General features: G+C 43.2%; 1 protein-coding gene across 1 annotated transcript; it reads left to right on the forward strand.

The window, feature by feature from the left end:
* The first annotated feature begins 1,528 nt into the window (after positions 1-1,528).
* On the forward strand, positions 1,529-17,937 carry smdt1a (single-pass membrane protein with aspartate-rich tail 1a). The gene is made up of 3 exons (XM_072588463.1): positions 1,529-1,708; positions 11,067-11,211; positions 16,995-17,937. Exons 1-2 carry the CDS (start codon positions 1,547-1,549, stop codon positions 11,202-11,204), a joined length of 300 nt encoding a protein of 99 aa, XP_072444564.1. The 5' UTR covers positions 1,529-1,546; the 3' UTR covers positions 11,205-11,211; positions 16,995-17,937.
* The last annotated feature ends 1,148 nt before the right edge of the window (positions 17,938-19,085 follow it).

The raw sequence follows: 19,085 nt of genomic DNA on the forward strand, positions 1-19,085 counted from the left end.
CCCCTATTTCCCATTGCCGAGGACTTCGTATTTCTCGTATTATCCCGTGATAATCTATCACAATTTAGCCAATTCCCGGACCTTCAGTCCCGTGATCGCCCAGGTTCCTTTGCAGGCACCCCCGGTCTTTGGATTCCTGTGTCCTACGTCTCTGTGACACAGATCACAGCCACCCCATAGGTACATGTTCCTCCTCAAACACGGTCTCTGCAAAATCCCTCACAGGCGAGCCCCGGTCTCTAGATACCTGAGTCCCACGTCTCTGTAGAAGAATCCACAGGCACCCCGTAGGTCCCCAGGCCTCCGGAAACACGGTCCCCGCAAGTTTTTTCTTACCTGGGTTCGGTGCACCGAAATTACTCGATCGTTAACCGTCCCCACTGCCTCGGCTACACCCCTCCTTTGTTTTCCTGAGCCTCCCGGGTATCACTCGCTCAAGCCGCGCGGGGCGACAAGCAAGGAATCAGGGACTGCCGAAATCGGCAGGGTGCACCTTCTCCGATGTCCTTCCTCAGCTCCCCTTGCGGCCGGAGTGTTGACCGGATGAGCCCCCAAGTTGTTAGAAACGAAAATTGCTTCTTAATAATCGCTCTAGACAAATTCAGGAAAACAAAGCTTTATTAGCAAGTCTGCAGAGATGGGCAGCCTTCTGAGTAAAAGGCGCGCTGAGGCTTACAAAGTTTCTCATTATATACAGTACAAGTCCCTCCCCTCCTTGGTTCTAACGAGCCATGAGGTTCACATTCTTAAAAACATCATTATTCTCCAACTTGCATCCTTATCACAAAGTCTGCAACAAATGTCTTCAGACCCTCCCCTTCATGCCTCCAGACCCTAGAGGTGTTATTTTTCTCTCCCTGTAGTCTTATCAGTCAAAGACTTATTCTTCTCTGTCTGTGCTGTAGCAGATATCTCTGTATCAATCTGTAGCAGATGTCTCTCGAGTTGTTTCCCTGTCCTGCAGTCTTTATCAGTCAAGGACTCATCCTTCCCTGCCTGTGTTTATGGTTTCATCAATCAAGGGCCTGCTTGTTTTACTCTGCTCACAAACTGCATGCACTATTTTAAACTATTCTACTTTTGAGTATACAAAATGTTTTAAGAAAGCAAAAGTCTAATGTTTTAGAAAAGAAGCAAAAGTTTTATCTTTTATTATAGATCAGTCTGTGGTCTAGGCACATCTTAAAGTTGCAAACCGAAATTACCTCTCACACCAGGTTATAGTCTAACAGGTTTATTTGGAAGCACTGGCTTTTGAAGACAAAAGCAGGCCATTCAGTCCCTCCTGGGCATTCAAGCCCTCAAGCATGTTCACCATCCAATGTGGCCTTGTCCTAACTCAGCCTTTACCCAAGAAAAGGTGGACATATGCACAACCCTACCCATTCAGGACAATTGCTTTTGAGGCCTATGAGGGCTTCTTGTTGTGGATAGTGTTGATGCTGGCACCATGGTAACCGGGTACCATGGAAACCAGCCAGCCGCGGTTAAAGGTCACCCAGCCTCATTGAGCTTCCGGTGACGTCACAATCATCCTCCCACCAAGATGGCCACGGTCGGGCGGTTTCTTCTCGGGGTCGGCGGCTCCCTGCGGGCTGGGGTGACGCGGTGTCTTCTCAATCCCCAAATTAAAGCTGGGGGTCAGTTTAACTCTTCTAGAAAAGTGGTGATGTCAAAATCGGGTGCTATTTTGCCGAAGCCCGTCAAGGTGAGCGCAGCGATCCGGCTGGGGGAGTATGAGGGGTTGGAGGGAAGATGCGGATGTACGGAGTAGATTGACAGCTCCTCTAAACCAATCGGACAGCGCGCTGTTATGATTGACATCTTTGCTAGCGATCGATGCGCCGAATCGCTGCATAGATCATAATTAGTTCCTGCTGATTGGTGCAATGGCAATGATGGACAGCTCTCTCCACCAATCGACGCCTAAGCACCTGGTCGATGGTTGTTTGGGTTCAGCCAATCGACGGAGCCCATGAGAGAAATGTCGAAGACTACAACTGCTGGAAATCTGACACTTGAAGAGAAAATGCTGAAAACAATCAGTAGGTTAGGCAGCATTTGTAAGTTAACCGTTTTTTTAAATAATGAAAATCCAAGCAGGGAATGAGAGAGAAAATAAAAGGTCAGGTTGGAAACCAAAATGCGTTGACAGGGTTGTTGGTGTAAGTAAAAGGAGATGGTTACCATAGACTCAGAGACAGAAGTCAGACGACTAGGCGCCAGTGAGAACTGCAGATTAGAGACAAAGAGTGTGGTGCTGGAAAAGTACAGCAAGTCAGGCAGCATCCGAGGAGCAGGAAAATCGACGTTTTGAATAAAAGCCCTTCATCAGGAATGATGCTGGGAGTCTCTGGGGGTGGAGAGGGAAATGGGAGAGGGCTGGGACGGAAGATAGCTGAGAATGCAATAGGTGGATGGAGGTGGGGTGTGATAGGTTGTTGGGGAGGGTGGAGTGGAGTGGATAGGTGGGAATGAAGATGGACAACTCATGAGGGCGGTGCTGAGCTGGAAGGTTGGAACTGGGGGAGGAGAAGTGAGGAAACTGGTGAAATCCACATTGATGCCCTGGGGCTGGAGGGTCCCAAGACAGAAGATGCGGCATTCTTTCTCCAGGTGTTGGGTGGTATGGGAATGACGATGTAGGAGGCCCAGGACCTCGATGTCCTCAGTGGAGTGGGAGTTTAAGTGTTCAGCCACAGGGCAGTGGGGTTGGTTAGTGCAGGTGTCTTGGAGATGTTCTCTGAAGCGCTTTGTGAGTAGTCATTCTGACTCTCCAATGTAGAGGAGACTGCATCGGGAGCAACGGATACAGTAAATGATGTGTGGAAGTACAGGTGAAACTTTGGATGTGGAAGGCTGCTTTGGGGCCTTGGATGATGGTGAGGGGGAAGGTGTGGTGCAGGTTTTGCCATTTCTGTGGTGGGAGGGGAGGGTAGGGTAGGGTGTGTTGTTGGGGGCCCGGGGGGTGGTGTATGGACCTGATGAGGTAGTCACGGAGGGAAAGGTCTTACGGAAAGCGGGTAGGGGTGGGGAGGGAAATATATGGGTGGGGTCTGTTTGTAAGTGGTGGAAATGACTGAGGATGATGCAAAATATATATAGAGGTTGGTGGGGCGAAAGGTGAGGACTAGAGGATTCTGTCCTTATTGTGGTTGGAGGGGTGGGGTCCGAGGGCGGAGGTGTGGGAAGTGGATGAGATGTGCTGGAGTGGATCATCAACCTCGTGGGAGGGGAAATTGCGGTCTTTAGAGAAAGAGGCCGTTTGGTGTGTTCTGTGGTGGAACTGATACTCCTGGGAGCAGAGGCAGAGGAATTGGGAATAAGGGATAGCATTTTTGCAGGAGGCAGGTTGGGAGGAGGTTTAATCCAGGTAGCTTCTGTGGTGGAACTGTCTTCCACTGTGGAACTGGAGAAGTCAGATGGCACCAGGTTATAGTCCAACAGGTTTATGTGGGGTCCAACCTTTCGGAGCATTTCCCCTTCATCAGGTGAAATAAACCTGTTGGATTATAACCTAGTGTCATCTGACTTTTGACTTTGTCCACCCCAGTCCAACACCACCAGCAACTCCACATCAGAGTCAGAGACATACAGTGTGGAAACAGACCCTTTGGTTCAACTCGTCCAAGCTGACTAGATATACGAAATTAATCTAGCCCACTTGATAGCATTTGGCCTCTATCCCTCCAAGCCCTTCCCATTCATAAATCCGTCCAGATGCCTTTTAAGTGCACTAGCCTCCACCACATCCTCTAGCAGGTCATTCCATACAAGCGTGGAAAAAGTTATCCTTTAAGTCCCTTTTAAATCTTTCCCCTCTCGCTTTAAGTCTGTGTTCTTTAGTTTTGGACTCCCATATCCCTGACAAAATACCTTTGCTGTTCACTCTATCTATGCTCCTCATAATTTTATAAACTTCTCTAAGGTCACCCCTCAGCCTATGACACTCCAGGGAAAATAGCCCCAGCATATCCAGCCTCTTCCTTTGCTTCAAATCCTCCAACCTTGGCAACATCCTTGTAAATCTTCACTGAACCCTTTCAAGCTTAATAACATCTTTCCTATTAGCAGGGAGACCAGAATTGAATGCAGTATTCTAAAAGTGGCCTCACCAATATGGCATCTCAATTCCCATACTCAATACACTGACCAATAAAGACAAGCATACCAAATTTCATAGAAATTGCTGTGTTCACTATCCTGTCTGCCAGTGACTCCATTATCAAGGAACTATTAACCTGCTCCTGTAGGTCTCTTTGTTCGGTAACACTCCCCAACCCTGCCATTATGGTGGAAGAATAATTGAGTCTGGAGGAATTGTAAGTACCACAAAGAATTGTCATTGACAGTTGCTATTGGGGAAATTCTGTAATTATCAGTGTTGGATATTTCCCTTCATAATTTAAAGACCTCAATTAGGTCATCCCTATGCTTTTTTTTTTCTGGATGAAAGAGCTGCAAATGGCTTATATAGTTAGTCTTTAGGTCTAGGGAAATCTGGAGCCAGAGGCATACTGTAAAATAAGAGGTCTACTGCAAGGTGGAGAGGGGAAGGAATTTTCTTTACTCTCACTCGTGTTTGTTGCAATCTTATGATCGAGTTTTGCCACAGTGCTCGGGCCTCATCCTTTCAGAATTCATATAAAGGGATCAAAGATATGGTAACTAAATTTGCTGCTGACGCAAAAGTAGGTTCTGTGGTCAGATATCTGGCAAATAGAATATTATGTGGAAAAATGTGAAGTGTCTTTCAGCAGGAAGAATATTCAAGAAATTGTTTTATACTTAGTGAGAGATTGCAGAGCTCTGACATACAGAAGGATTTGAGTGTCTTAGTGCACAAGTTCTCCTATGGAGATATGATAAGTAATTAGGAAAGCCAATAGAACGTTACTGTTTATTGCAAAGGCAATTGAATACAAATGTGGGAATGTTATGCTTCAGTGATGCTTAAACTGTACAAGGCAGTAGTTATATTTGTTGTGCTTCACTGCACTTAAAAGGGTTTTAGCAAAGAGCATAAAGATTCTCCAGTTATCCTCTGATAACCAGCTTAATAGAAAACTCATCAAATTTTATATGTAACAGGAGTTACTATTTATTACATATAGGTAGACCCAGGATACAGAAAAACAAGTATGAATTGTTGCATGTAACTCTACTAGTTAAAACTCTGATCCCTTATAAAAGTCACCCTATACATCAGGCATTAGTGAAGAAAAATAAACTGGGATGGTTTACTTCAATAATTCATTTGCTTTCCAGGACATACTGTTGTTCAATTTCACTTCTCTGGGTACTTTTCACTTTCCTGCAGAATGCACAGGGTGACTGGTTCACCCATCATAAAGTCTCTGCCTTAAAATCTACAACAACTTAACTGAACGGGTTTGCTTCAGGTATCTGCCAGAGCAGAGGAAAGAGAGAGAGAGAGAGAGAGACAGACATCAAAGGTTTCTGGCAATATTGTTTGTGTCCACCAATTTTCATAGAAACCAATTACATCAATAGATGGCATTTGTCATCCACATCTAGTCACTACTCCACAAACCAAGCAACTACTTCTACCAAGTGAGTGCCAGCCCATCTGCAATCAACCTCCCCCTCTGATCGAGAAAAGCAGCAGTGTAAACACCACTTAAAATGAGCTTTGGTAATTTGCTTTTAAAGATTGCTGCAAACTTTCCACAGTCTAGTCAGAATTATAGAGAGTGTGGTTAACAATTTTGGTCCCTTTAATTTAGGTAAGATGGAGGCCGGCTAGAAAGGTTCATTAGGTTTATCCTAAGTTATGGAGGTGAAATTGAGTAGAGTGGACCTGTAATCACCGAAGTTTGGAAAAATGCTACCTTACTGAGAGTCAAGATTCATAGGAGACTTGACAGGGTGGATGAGGCAAGGTTGTTAGGCTCACAGAGCATGATCTCAGATTCGGTGGGTTGTCCATTTAAGATACTGATGAAAAGGTTTTTCTTATATCAGAGGATCATGAATCTACAGAATTCTTTACTACAGAGAGCAGTCCAGGCTGGTTTGTTGAGTATATTCAGGGCTGAGATAACAGATTTTTAAACAGTGAGTTTTGAGAAGATTTGTAGTTCAGGTTGAGTTTCTGGATGTAGGTTTGCTCGCTGAGCTGGAAGGTTTGTTTTCAGACATTTTGTCACCATTTTAAACAGGAATTCTAGAATTGTAATGAAAAGGCAGAAATGTGCGGATGAGGTTTATCAGATCAGCCATAATCTCACTGAGCAGCCAAGTAAAAATGATGGGCTGAATCTTGTGTGCCCTTCACCATCACTGCTTATAAAAGAATGATCCCCTTCTTTGCTGAGACACTGACTGAGCTCAGTCATGCCAACTGGCCACAATGCTGCATCCTGCATGTTGCTCCATCTGATGGCATTTACAATAAACAGGCCCTATTCTCAAACATTTCTTTGACAAAGGCCAGGGAACAAGGGGCGTCATCAACATTGTCTCAGAATCTAATGGTCTCCTCAGCATCTTGTTTGTCACCTTTCATTCTTCTGAACTCCAGTGGAGGAAATCCTCATCCTGTTCAACCTATCTTCACAAAAGAAATAGTGTGAAACTAATTCTTGATATTCCAAACTACTTACACCTTATTACTGTCTTGTTTTCATAAGATCATAAGGAATAGGAACAGAATCAGGCCATTTGGCTCCTTGAGTCTGTTGAAGCATTGGATCCTGGCTGATCTGACATTCCTTACCTTTTACTGGACTCTCGAATCATGTTAATTTTTCCTGTAGTTTTTCAGAAATATTTGTTCATGCCTTGTGGCACCTATCCTTGATTACACTTGAACTGACAACGGAAAATAGCTTGTGAAGCAATGAGTTCACACCTTCTTCACATGTACACAATCTAGCTAAGTCACATTTTATTATTAGAATGGACTGCTGAAATGCAGTGGTCACTTTGTGCACAGAATTCATCAGTCCTTATGGTCAAATAAAGTAATGAAATGTAAAATAACATTTCTATGCACTTGAAGTCGAATTATTCAACCTGGTTGAAATGGCCTGGAAGCATGTGCATTTACTGTGGAATGCTACAATAACATGTCACCAAATTATCTTCACATCTATTTGTGATTGATTAATTTTCAGACCTTTTTTTTTGTCGTTGCCCATTGAGCTCAGAATCATAAGGCAATTCTGAGTGTTACGACACTGGGTAAACTCTCCTGCTTAATTTAAAACCAGCAACACAGAAAAGATTTATCCCATACAGTAATTTGTAAAAACATTTGAGTGGCCAAGAAATATGTAAAGTAAAAATTGACAACTTTATTTCTTAAAATATAACAGCGAATACTTAACTAACCACTACTTACAATTTCTTTCTCTAGTTATCTTTTACCTTCCTTTCTATAATAATAGTCTGATAAAACTCCTAATTAAGATTTACCCAGGATCTGATCAGGTGTACCCTAGAACTCTGGGGGAAGCTAGAGAAGTGATTACTGGGCCCCTTGCTGAGATATTTATATCATCGATAGGCACAGGTGAGGTGCCGGAAGACTGGATGTTGGCTAACGTGGTGCCACTATTTAAGAAGGGTGGTAAGGATAAGCCAGGGAACTATAGACTGGTGAGCCTGACGTCGGTGGTGGGCAAGTTGTTGGAGAGAATCCTGAGGAACAGAATGTACATGTATTTGGAAAGGCAAGGACTGGTGAGGGATAGTCAACATGGCTTTGTGCGTGGGAAATCGTGTCTCTCAAACTTGATTGAGATTTTTGAGGAAATAACAAAGAGGATTGATGAGGGCAGAGCAGTAGATGTGATCTATATGGATTTCAGTAAGGCGTTTGACAAGGTTCCCCAAAGGAGATTGATTAGCAAGGTTAGATCTCTCAGAATACAGGGAGAACTAGCCATTTGGATACAGAACTGGCTCAAAGGTAGAAGACAGAGGGAGATGGTGGAGGGTTGTTTTTCAGACTGGAGGCCTGTGAGCAGTAGAGTGCCACAAGGATTAGTGCTGGGTTCTCTACTTTTTGTCATTTACATAAATGATTTGGATGTGAGCATAAGAGGTACAGTTAGTAAGTTTGCAGAGTATATCAAAATTGGAGGTGTTGTGGACAGTGAAGAGGGTTACCTCAGATTACAACAGGATCTTTACCAGATGGGCCAATGGGCTGAGAAGTGGAAGATGGAGTTTAATTCAGATAAATGCGAGGTGCTGCCTTTTGGGAAAGCAAATCTTAGCAGGACTTATACACCTTAATGGTAAGGTCCTAGGGAGTGTTGCTGAACAAAGAGACCTTGGAGTGCAGGAACATAGCTCCTTGAAAGTGGGGTTTCAGGTAGATAGGATAGTGAAGGCGTTTGGTATGCTTTCCTTTATTGGTCAGAGTATTGAGTACAGGAGTTGGGAGGTCATGTTGCAGCTGTACAGGACATTGGTTAGGCCACTATTTGAATATTGCGTGCAATTCTGGTCTCCTTCCTATCGGAAAGATGTTGTGAAACTTGAAAGGGTTCAGAAAAGATTTACAAGGATGTTGCCAGGGTTGGAGGATTTGAGTTACAAGGAGAGGCTGAACAGGCTGGGGCTGTTTTTCCCTGGACTGTTGGAGGCTGAGGGGTGACCTTAGATTACATTTTACATTACATTACAGTGTGGAAACAGGCCCTTCGGCCCAACAAGTCCATACCGACCCGCCGAAGCGCAACCCACCCATTCCCCTACATTTACCCCTTTACCTAACACTACAGGCAATTTAGCATGGCCAATTCACCTGACCTGCACATTGTTGGACTGTGGGAGGAAACTGGAGCACCCGGAGGAAACCCACGCAGACACGGGGATAACGTGCAAACTCCACACAGTCAGTCTATGAGGGGCATGGATAGGATAAATTGGCAAAGCCTTTTCCCTGGGGTCAGGGAGTCCAGAACTAGAGGGCATTGGTTTAGGGTGAGAGGGGAAAGATATAAGAGACCTGAGGGGCAACTTTTTTACACAGTGCGGTACGGGTATGGAATGAGCTGCCAGAGGAAGTGGTGGAGGCTGGTACAATTGCAACATTTAAGAGGCATTTGGATGGGTATATGAACAGGAAGGGTTTTGGGCTGGGTGCTGGCAGGTGGGACTAGATTGGGTTGGGGTATCTGGCCGGCATGGATGGGTTGGACCAAAGGGTCTGTTTATATGCTGCACATCTCTGTGACGCTGTGTAGGCAGTTTTAGGTTCTTGTCTTCGGATCTCCATGTGTCGTCTTTTCTCCTTGTTAAGAATTTCTACATCACAGGTTACTGATCGAAAAGATACTTTTAAGAGAGATGTTTGTTTTCGAGTAGTCTGGTACATGTTAGGTTTGGCAGTTCTGCTCTCAACTGGACACATTTCAGTTGACGATGACTTGGGTGGAAGCAGAACCCAGCAAGGATCTGTCCACTTGTGCATTTTACAGCAACTGCAAAACTGATTTATGTCTTGCTTGATGTACTGGCAAACACAACGTTAATTCCATACACTCTCTCTACCAGTGTCTCAGACCCTTTACACTTTATAGGAAATACAGATACCCCCTTAGTCAAGTAGCAACAACACAGCTTCCAGTATGGAGTGAAGGATAATGTCCAGGAAGGCAAATGAGAAAAGTGCACTGACTGATATCTTTAAAGAAAATGTTTGTAGCGATTGTCCTTATAGCCATTCTAACTGGCTCACTGGCCTGCGAATGAGGATTTAGTTAGTTTAAATACCTGGGCCAGTTTTCTTGCAGGAGAAAGTGAGGACTGCAGATGCTGGACATCCGAGTCGAGAGTGTGGTGCTGGAAAAGCACAGCAGGTCAGGCAGCATCCGAGGAGCAGGAGAGTCGATGTTTCGGGCATAAACCCTTCATTCCTGATGAAGGCCTTATGCTCAAAATGTCGATTCTTCTGCTCCTCGGATGCTGCCTGACCTGCTGTGCTTTTCCAGCACCACACTCTCCACCGTTTCCTTGCAGAAAGGATTAGGAGTCTGAGTTAGTCACAAAGATCATGACCAGCAACGGTATAAGCATCAAACACAGAGCCAAGAGTGAAAGACAAAGAGCGATGTAACAAGAGGAGGCTTTTATCTTTAAAAGAGATTTGAGATGTTTGTATTGTTGTAATGCAGATGATTTTTGCACTGTCAGCTCCAACAAACAGCAGTGTGGTAATGCTGAGATTTCTTTTGTGATGTTGGTTGTGAGAAGTAGTAGAGGCCAAGACATGGGGAGAGTGCTCTTCCTGCACCACTTTGAAATAAAGATCATGGGATCTCCTACCCTCCAGAGGGGTACATAAGGGGTATCTAATATGTCAGCTGAAAGATGGCATTTGATGTTAGTGCAGCACATCCACATTGCTGCACTGGAGTGTTAGCCTTATCAGTTGAAGTTTCTGGAGCTGGACTTGTCCTTTCTGACTTTCGTGCTATCTGCTGAACCAGGGCTAATGCCTTCTGCCTGACTGCTTGGTAGCTGAGGTGAGATAAGACTCCACTGTGAATAGGCCCATAAATGTTACCTTGGATCATGCAAAACAGACGCTCTATCATAGAGTCATACAGCATGGGTGGCACGATGGCTCAATGGTTAGCACTACTACATCACAGCGCCAGAGACCTGGGTTCAATTCCCGCCTCAGGCAACCGTCTGTGTGGAGTTTGCACATTCTCCCCGTGTCTGTGTGGGTTTCTTCAGTAGTGTTAGGTAAAGGGGTAAATGTAGGGGAATGGGTCTAGGTGGGTTGCTCTTCGGAGGGTCGAAGGGCCTGTTTCCACACTGTAAGTAATCTAATATAATCAAAAGCATGGAAACAGACCCTTCAGTTCAATCAGTCCATGCCAAACATCATTCCAAACAGAACTAGTCCCATCTCCTGGCCCATATCCCTCCAAACCTTTCCTATTCATGTATTTATCCAAATGTCTTTCAAACATTGTATTTGCACCCACACCCACGACTTTCTCCATCACAGTGGAACTGCACAGGGTTGACATCTGAGTTGCATGAGGATGTGTTTTAAGGTTCTGTTTTCTCCTGCACAGACTCCCTTTGGTCTCATGAAAGTCTTTATTGTGGTCATCCCTTTTCTGTACATGGGCACTCAGATCAGCAAGAGCTTCGCTTCGCTACTGGAGGAACATGATATTTTTGTCCCAGTGGATGATGATGACGATGATTAACTAACAGGTAAAGAAGCATTTCCATCAATTTCCCCGTGAACCTCTGGCTCTTTCTGACTGGACAAATGTGAAATTGTTAAACAGCCAAGATTGTGTTTTCCCAGGCTAGGTGAGTTCAAAACTAAAGGCATAGGTTTAAGGTGAGAGGGGAAAGATTTAAAAGGGATCTGAGGGACAACCTTTTCACGCAGAAGGTGGTGCGTGTATAGAATGAGCTGCTAGAGGAAGTGGTGGAGGCTGGTATAATTACAAATGTTTAAAAGGCATCCGGATGGGTACACAAATAGGTGCTGCACAAGAGGCTGCTGCATAAGATAAGGATGCATGGCGTAAGGGTAGAGAATGTGGGCGGCACGGTGGCACAGTGGTTAGCACTGCTGCCTCACAGCGCCAGAGACCCGGGTTCAATTCCCGCCTCAGGTGACTAACTGTGTGGAGTTTGCACGTTCTCCCCGTGTCTGCGTGGGTTTCCTCCGGGTGCTCCCACAGTCCAAAGATGTGCAGGTCAGGTGAATTGGCCATGCTAAATTGCCCGTAGTGTTAGGTAAGGGGTAGATGTAGATGTATGGATATGGGTGGGTTATGCTTCGGCGGGGCGGTGTGGACTTGTTGGGCCGAAGGGCCTGTTTCCACACTGTAAGTAACCTAATCTAATCTAATGATAGAGAAGTTGACTAACAGGAAGCAAAGAGTGCATGATAAGTTGGTGCTTTTCTGGTTGGCAATCAGTAATTAGTGGTGAGCCTTTGGGATCAGTGTTTGGACTGCAGTTATTCACAATTTATATAGATGAGTTGGGGACCACGTGTACGTTGTCAAAGTTTATGGATAATATTAAGAGGAGAGGCAGAGCAAAATGTGCAGAGGAACATAAATACTTTGAGTGGGCAAAGGTCTGGCAAGTGGAATACAATGTTAATAAATGTGAAGTCATCCATTTTGGTAGGAGTAACAGTAAAAAGGACTAGTACTTGAACGGTAAAAAGTTGCAGCATGCTGCTATGCAGAGGGACTTGGGTGTCCTTGTGCATGGATAACAGAAGGTTGGTCTGCAGGTACAAGTAATTAAAGCAAATGGAATTTTGTCCTTCATTGCTAAAGGGATTGAGTTTAAAAGCAGAGGTCACGTTGCAGTTGTATAGAATGCTGGTGAGGCCACACCTGGAGTAGTGTATATAGTTTTGGTCGCCTTACTTGAGAAAGGATGTATTGGCACTGGAAGGGGTACAGAGGAGGTTCACTGGGTTGATTCTGGAGTTGAGGGGGTTAGCTTATGAGGAGACACTGAGTAGACTGGGATTATATTCATTGGAATTTAGAAGAATGAGGGGGGGGGAAATCTGATAGAAACATGTAAAATTATGAAGGGAATAGATAAAACAGAGAAGATGTTTTCACGGGTTGGCAAGCGAAACTAGGACAAGAGGCCACAGCCTCAAAATGAGGGGGAGCAGCTTTTGGACTGAATTAAGAAGGAATTTCTTCACCCAGAGGGTTGGGAATTTGTGGAATTCCCTGCCCAGTGAAGTAGTTGATGCGATTTCAGTGAACGTTTTTAAAGCTAAGGTAGATTTTTTTTCAACAATAAAAGAATTAAGGGTTATGGTGAGAGGACAGGTAAGTGGAGCAGAGGCCATGAAAACATCAGTCATGGTAATTACAGAGCAGGCTCGAGGGGCCAGATGACGACCTCCTGCTCCTTGTTCTTATGAAGGGTTTAGAGGAATATGGACCAAGTGCTAGAAAATGGGAGTTGGATCCATTTAGGACATTTGTTCACCATGGACAAGTTGGACAAAGGGTCTGTCTCTGTGCAGTACAGCTCGATGACTTTATAAGTAGAAATTGATCTTTGAGCCTACTCTTGCAATCAATAAGGTCATGGCTCATCTGTTTCAAATTCCACCTTCCCAATCACTTAGATTCTTAAAGTCATAGAGATGTATAGCATGGAAATAAACCCTTCGGTCCAACCCGTCCATGCCGACCAGATATCCCAACCCAATCTAGTCCTACCTGCCAGCACCTGGCCCATATCCCTCCAAACCCTTCCTATTCCTATACCCATCCAAATGCCTCTTAAATGTTGCAATTGTACCAGCCTCCACCACTTCCTCTGGCAGCTCATTCCTTACCCGTCACACCCTCTGTGTGAAAAAGTTGCCCCTTAGATCTCTTTTATATCATTCCCCTCTCCCCCTAAACCTATGCCCTCTAGTTCTGGATTCCCCGACCCCAGGGAAAAGATTTTGTCTATTTACCCTATCCATGCCCCTCATAATTTTGTAAGTCTCTGTAAGGTCACCCCTCAGCCTCCGATGCTCCAGGGAAAACAGCCCCAGCCTGTTTAGCCTCTCCCTGTAGCTCAAATCCTCCAACCCTGGAAACATCCTTGTAAATCTTTTCTGAACCCTTTCAAGTTTCACAACATTTTTTCAAAAGGAAGGAGACCAGAACTGCAAGCAATATTCTAACTGTGGCCTAATCAATGTCCTGTACAGCCGCAACATGACCTCCCAACTCCTGTACTCAATACACTGACCAGTAAAATAAAACATATCAAACACCGCCTTCACTATCCTATCTACCTGCGACTCCACTTTCAAGGAGCTATGAACCTGCACTCCAAGGTCTCTTTGTTCAGCAACACTCCCTAGGACCTTACCATTAAGGTGTACAAGTCCTGCTAAGATTTGCTTTCCCAAAATGCAGCACCTCGCATTTATCTGAATTAAACTCCATCTGCCACTTCTCAGCCCATTGGCCCATCTGGTCAAGATCCTATTGTAATCTGAGGTAACTCTCTTTGCTGTCTTTTGGTGTCATCTGCAAACTTACTAACTGTACCTCTTCTGCTCGCATCCAAATCATTTATGTTTTCTTGTTAGACATGAAATGAGTCTGTATCAGCCTTAAAATATTTAATAACCCTACCTCCACTGCCACCTCAAGTAGAGAATTTTGAAGTTGCACAATTGAGAGGAAAAATTCTGATTTTTAAGTCATGGTTCTGAATAGACCAATCTAGTTAATTTCTAAACTTTTTCACTAAAACAAACACTCATATCTGCTAGTATAAAATATAAACTTTTTTTATATATAAAGGAAAAGTGTTGTTTATATCTCGTATCTTTCATCACCATTGCCAAACTGGCTTTCAAACACTATGTTCTGCTGCAACTTGCTTGTTGTGTGGTGAAGGTGAATTCACTCTAGACCCAACAAGACTAAAGCAATTTAGGCAAAATAATTCTAGAAAGTTCTAAGTAAAGCATGCTAAGTGAACCTCAGGTAATTGTTTTCAAACTCCTTCATTGTACCTTTTTGATCAAGGTTTAGTCACAGCAACGCAAAGGTGTCCTCATCTGGTCAAAGCACATTGTGAAAAATCTTGTTTCTGCACACTGTGACTACCTGGTTGTTACATTTAAAGCTGCACATTCAAGATATGAACTATCTAATATTATGCCCTCTGTCCTTCAGTTGAAGTATACCATCGACTTGGGCTTGAGTTTCTGTCTTAAGAGTCATACAGCACGGAAATAGATCCTTCAGTCCATGCTGAACAATTCCAAACTAAACTTGTCCCACCTGCCTGTTCCTAGCCCATACCCCTCCAGACCTTTCCTATTCAGGTATTTACCTAAATGTGTTTTAAACATTGTACTTGTACCCACATCCACCACTTCTGAGGATGTTCATTCCACACGCAAACCATTCTCTGTGTAAAAGATTTGCCCCTCGTGTCTTTTTAAAATCTCTCTCCTCACACCTTAAAAATGTGTCCCCTAGTGTTGAAATCCCCCTTCCTAGGGAAAAGGCCTCTACCCTTAACTGTATTTATACTCATTATTTTATAAACTTCTCAACGTCATCTGTCAACCTCCTACACTCCAGTGAAATAAAGTCCCAGTCTTTCTTTATAACTCAAACCTTCCATACCCAGCAACATCCTGGTAGATTTCTTCTGAACCCTCTGCAGCTTATTAATATCCTTCCTATAACTGGGCAACCAGAACTGTGGTCTTTAGTGACCAACCATTCAGTTCTCAATCCGCGGATCTTTGGGCATGAGGCAAGATGGTCCCACAAAATAGTGGGATCTAGCGTGCAGGAGTTACTTGCTTTAGTTCCCTTCTCTGCTGCTATGCCTCAACATAAAGTCGTTTAGACTCGAAGTGTGAAGCAGCTTGGTAGACAACTTGTCACAATTTTAATGTGATTGGTAATAAGCTTCTCCCAGTCATTAATGTCAATATTTCCTTGCTTCAAGAAGATATGACTCTCTGACTATAAGTATGTGAAGTGTTTCCTTTGCCCTGCCTTGGAATGCTGGAGAGTGGATAAACAGAAATTGGTGGAGGATAGTTTTCACTGTCTGAACAGTGTCCAGTCTATCATAGTTGGTTTTGCAGGAATTTTATCTGTACACTTGTGGAATTGAATTTAAGAAGGAGACTACCATTTGATTGATGGTAACAGCATTGAAGGATGCAGTGGATACATTGGTGGAATTTCTGTCACACTCATGTGTTGCTGTTGCACAGTTCAGGACTGTAATACAGATAGAATTCCGATACAATTACAGTGGTTTTATACTTCATTGTGATTGATTTATTTTGATACATTCATTATAAAACTAAATTGACTTCTTTTTTAAACTTGAGTTGGCATCACAGTCGAAAAAGGAACCTAGTTCTAACCATCTAAAATTACATGTCTTCATCCTGATGATTCACACAGTAGGTGGCTTTGGAAACCGATTAGAGGAACCTCGATGATCCGAACGAGATGGGTGGGCACCATTTCATTTGGATAATTGATTATTCGGTTAATCGATTCAATGCCTTTCCTCTGGGGCTTGGAGTTCTCTATTAAATCTGCTCCCCGTTCAGGAGACTAGCAGCAGCACGTGAGCCACTGCCCCACCCACTGCGTGACCCCCTTCCACCTGCCTCCTCTCCAGGGCAGCTGGACTGGACACCAACAAGACTGCTGCCTTTTGGGGTGTGACTCTCCAAATAGCACACATGTGCACACCGACACATACACAACTTTTTATTGAAATCTTTTGACAGGTTCCACCTTTGCCCTTGTACAGAACAATGTTGGAGAGAATATCTGGGGAAGGGGGGTTTAGTGTACACGCCTGTGTAGAACTCCAGGGAAAGTGTGTGTGTGTGTGGGGGGGGGGGGGGGGGTAGAGGTCAGTCATTTAGAGGGGGTGCTTGCGCTGCCATCGGTCCAGGACTGATCTTTGCAGTACGTTTAATCTCTGTAAACAAAAGAAGCGATCAGTGTCGACACACGTCTTTGATGTAATGTTTCTGTCGGGACCTAGAGATCTCCTTTTGAATAATCCGATTTTTGGATAACTGGTATATGGATAATCAAGGTTCCTCTGTATAACACTAACAAATTGGTATTCTTGCAAATTGTCTTCTTGAGTGCAGGACAAAGTGTGTCAGCGCTGATTTCTAGATCTGCATTTTGAAGTTGAAGTTGAAACTCTCATAACACCGAATGAAATTCCTGACCCTGACCAAAACCATGCTATCATTAGGATGGTTAGCTGGGTCATCCATAAGTAAAATCTGCCTCTTGAGGATCTTTCCATCCAGTATCCCAAGTAAGCCATCATCTCTGGAAAAGCTAGTTGCAGTGTGATAATAGATTCTAATGTGTCATCCATTTTCTCACCAGGCCACCTTCTCCCCTCCAAGTCCACAATTTATGGGATTAAAAACTTTTGAAATGAAGTGAAACAAACTCTCATCTTTTGTCTTTCAGATTTCTGCTGTGACTTAGAGCTGCTCTCATTGGACTGCGCACCATAGTAACGACTAACTGTACATAATCCTGTATCTGAAGCTTTGGCGAGGAAACACAGACACTGAGAGAATGAAAACTTCTTCACAATACTTTGCATGTGTTGTATATAGTGTGTGCTTAAGGAAAAATTTAGACTTTTATAGAGTGTGTCCATTCTGATGGGTTATGTGCATTGGTTGCCTTTTGAAGGTTAGATTTGTCTCTCCTCCCTGTTCCGAGAAAACATTCCCTTTCTCTGTTTTCCTTGAGACATTGATTCAAATATGGATCTATAATAACAGGTTATCTTTAAATTTTGAGACAGGCTGCAGCCTGATCTGTGTACATGTTGTGTGCATTCTTTAATTTGAACTGTAGTGGTCCCTAGCTTTGAGTGTGGACATGGTTTGTCCATTGACGGGAGGGTGAAGACAAAAGGATCTTTAGATTTAACATTCATAAAATGCATTTTGCAGTACAGCCCTCATGTTTTACTTCATTCCAGGGAGTTTAAATACAATTGAATATAATTATTTGAAAAAAAATAAAAGCTTTAAATGTTTACAGTTATTCAAGTTATGATCTTCAGTATCTGAATTTCAGAAGAATCAAGTGAACTGAAACTTAATTGAGTGAACTGTTTGTAAGATTTGATATTTAGAGATGGACATGAACACAATAGGTTTTTGACCAAGAAGTTCCTAGCTATATCTGGTGGTGACATGTGAATGAGAAGGACACTGATTCCAGGGACTGTTCCAGTCTATATTTTATTGGGTTGCATGTTTTCTTTAACTGCATGTCATTGGGTTAAATGTTTTATTTAAGTCTCCTCGTCAGTCTGAAGATTTACTGAGTGTGTTGTTTGATTGGGTTGCAGCTGCCCATGTCAATCACAGCAATAAATTTTTTTCAAATTCAAGTCCATCTCTTGCCATGTTTCTGAAAGGCTGTGATATTGGCTCTGTCATACAACTTCTAACACTACTGAAGATTTCAACATTGGTTTATTACTATGTAGCCTATACAGACTATTCAGCCCAATCAGTCTATGCTGATATTTATTTGGGCTTCTTTCCCACCTTTTCATAATAAAAATACCAGCGTCACCCTCTATTCCCTGCATCTGTATTTATTATTAATACATTGAAATTGTTTGCTTCATCACTCCTTCTGGCAGGAGTTCCACATTCTCTTCATTCCAGCATCTTCTGAATTCTTACTTGGTGACTACTTTAAAACCACCAGTGTGTTTATTATCTTCTCCACATTGTATATATCAAAGCCTTACATATTTTCCTTTTCAATCCTCAGCTATTGATGTCACCATTAAAGAGCCTCACATAGCCTAGCATCATTCTGGTCGACACTGGTCCATACTGTCATCTATGGGCAGTGTCCTCCAAACACACCTTTTAAAAGGTTCTCCATTTGTTTTGTAAAACTGGAAATACTTAATTTTTAAAAACGCACATTGTTTGGTTGCCCACTTCCAGGTGGCATCTCCCCAACAGGCACTTCATCCATTTATTTACCTGGCTTGCAAGTGATAGATTATTTGGCTCAACACTATGTACCCAAGATTGAGGTCCATTCAGCAACCTATGTCACTAAGTATCAGAATATATCACAGTGGGGACCTTTGGCCATGTTTGTCACTGATATGGTCATGTATTTACAGTCTGTGCTGATATCAAGTTAGTTTGCAATAGTTTTATGACTCTCTTTATTGCCTCCATAAGTGAATCTTCACTAAATATGTACAATTGCCACATCTCCCAGGAAATCAGAGTTGAGCCTTGCTCATGTGTGTTAAATAAGACATATACTGTATAAGTTTTACATTTCAAGTCAATACTGCACATGAAAGTAAACAATTAGTTTTACAGCCTGATGACCAGGGGATCAAAATCACTTAACTGACATTTTAAAAATACATTTCACAATCCCAGAAAGTCCTGAAGCCTTGAAATAGTTGCTGTTGTAGTGCCTCACTTTAATCTCATCTGAAAAATAGCACTGACTTTTCTAATGCAGTACTACTAGTCTGAAAACTAGGCTCAAATTGCT

This window comes from Chiloscyllium punctatum, chromosome 18 (assembly GCF_047496795.1).
Source record: "Chiloscyllium punctatum isolate Juve2018m chromosome 18, sChiPun1.3, whole genome shotgun sequence".
Classification (NCBI taxonomy): domain Eukaryota; kingdom Metazoa; phylum Chordata; class Chondrichthyes; order Orectolobiformes; family Hemiscylliidae; genus Chiloscyllium; species Chiloscyllium punctatum.

Excerpts from the sequence above, each read along its gene's own strand:
- smdt1a (XM_072588463.1), top strand. The coding sequence starts at position 1,547 with ATGGCCACGGTCGGGCGGTTTCTTCTCGGGGTCGGCGGCTCCCTGCGG. Across the intron at positions 1,709-11,066 it reads TTTTGCCGAAGCCCGTCAAG|ACTCCCTTTGGTCTCATGAA; the intron begins GTGAGCGCAGCG and ends TCTCCTGCACAG.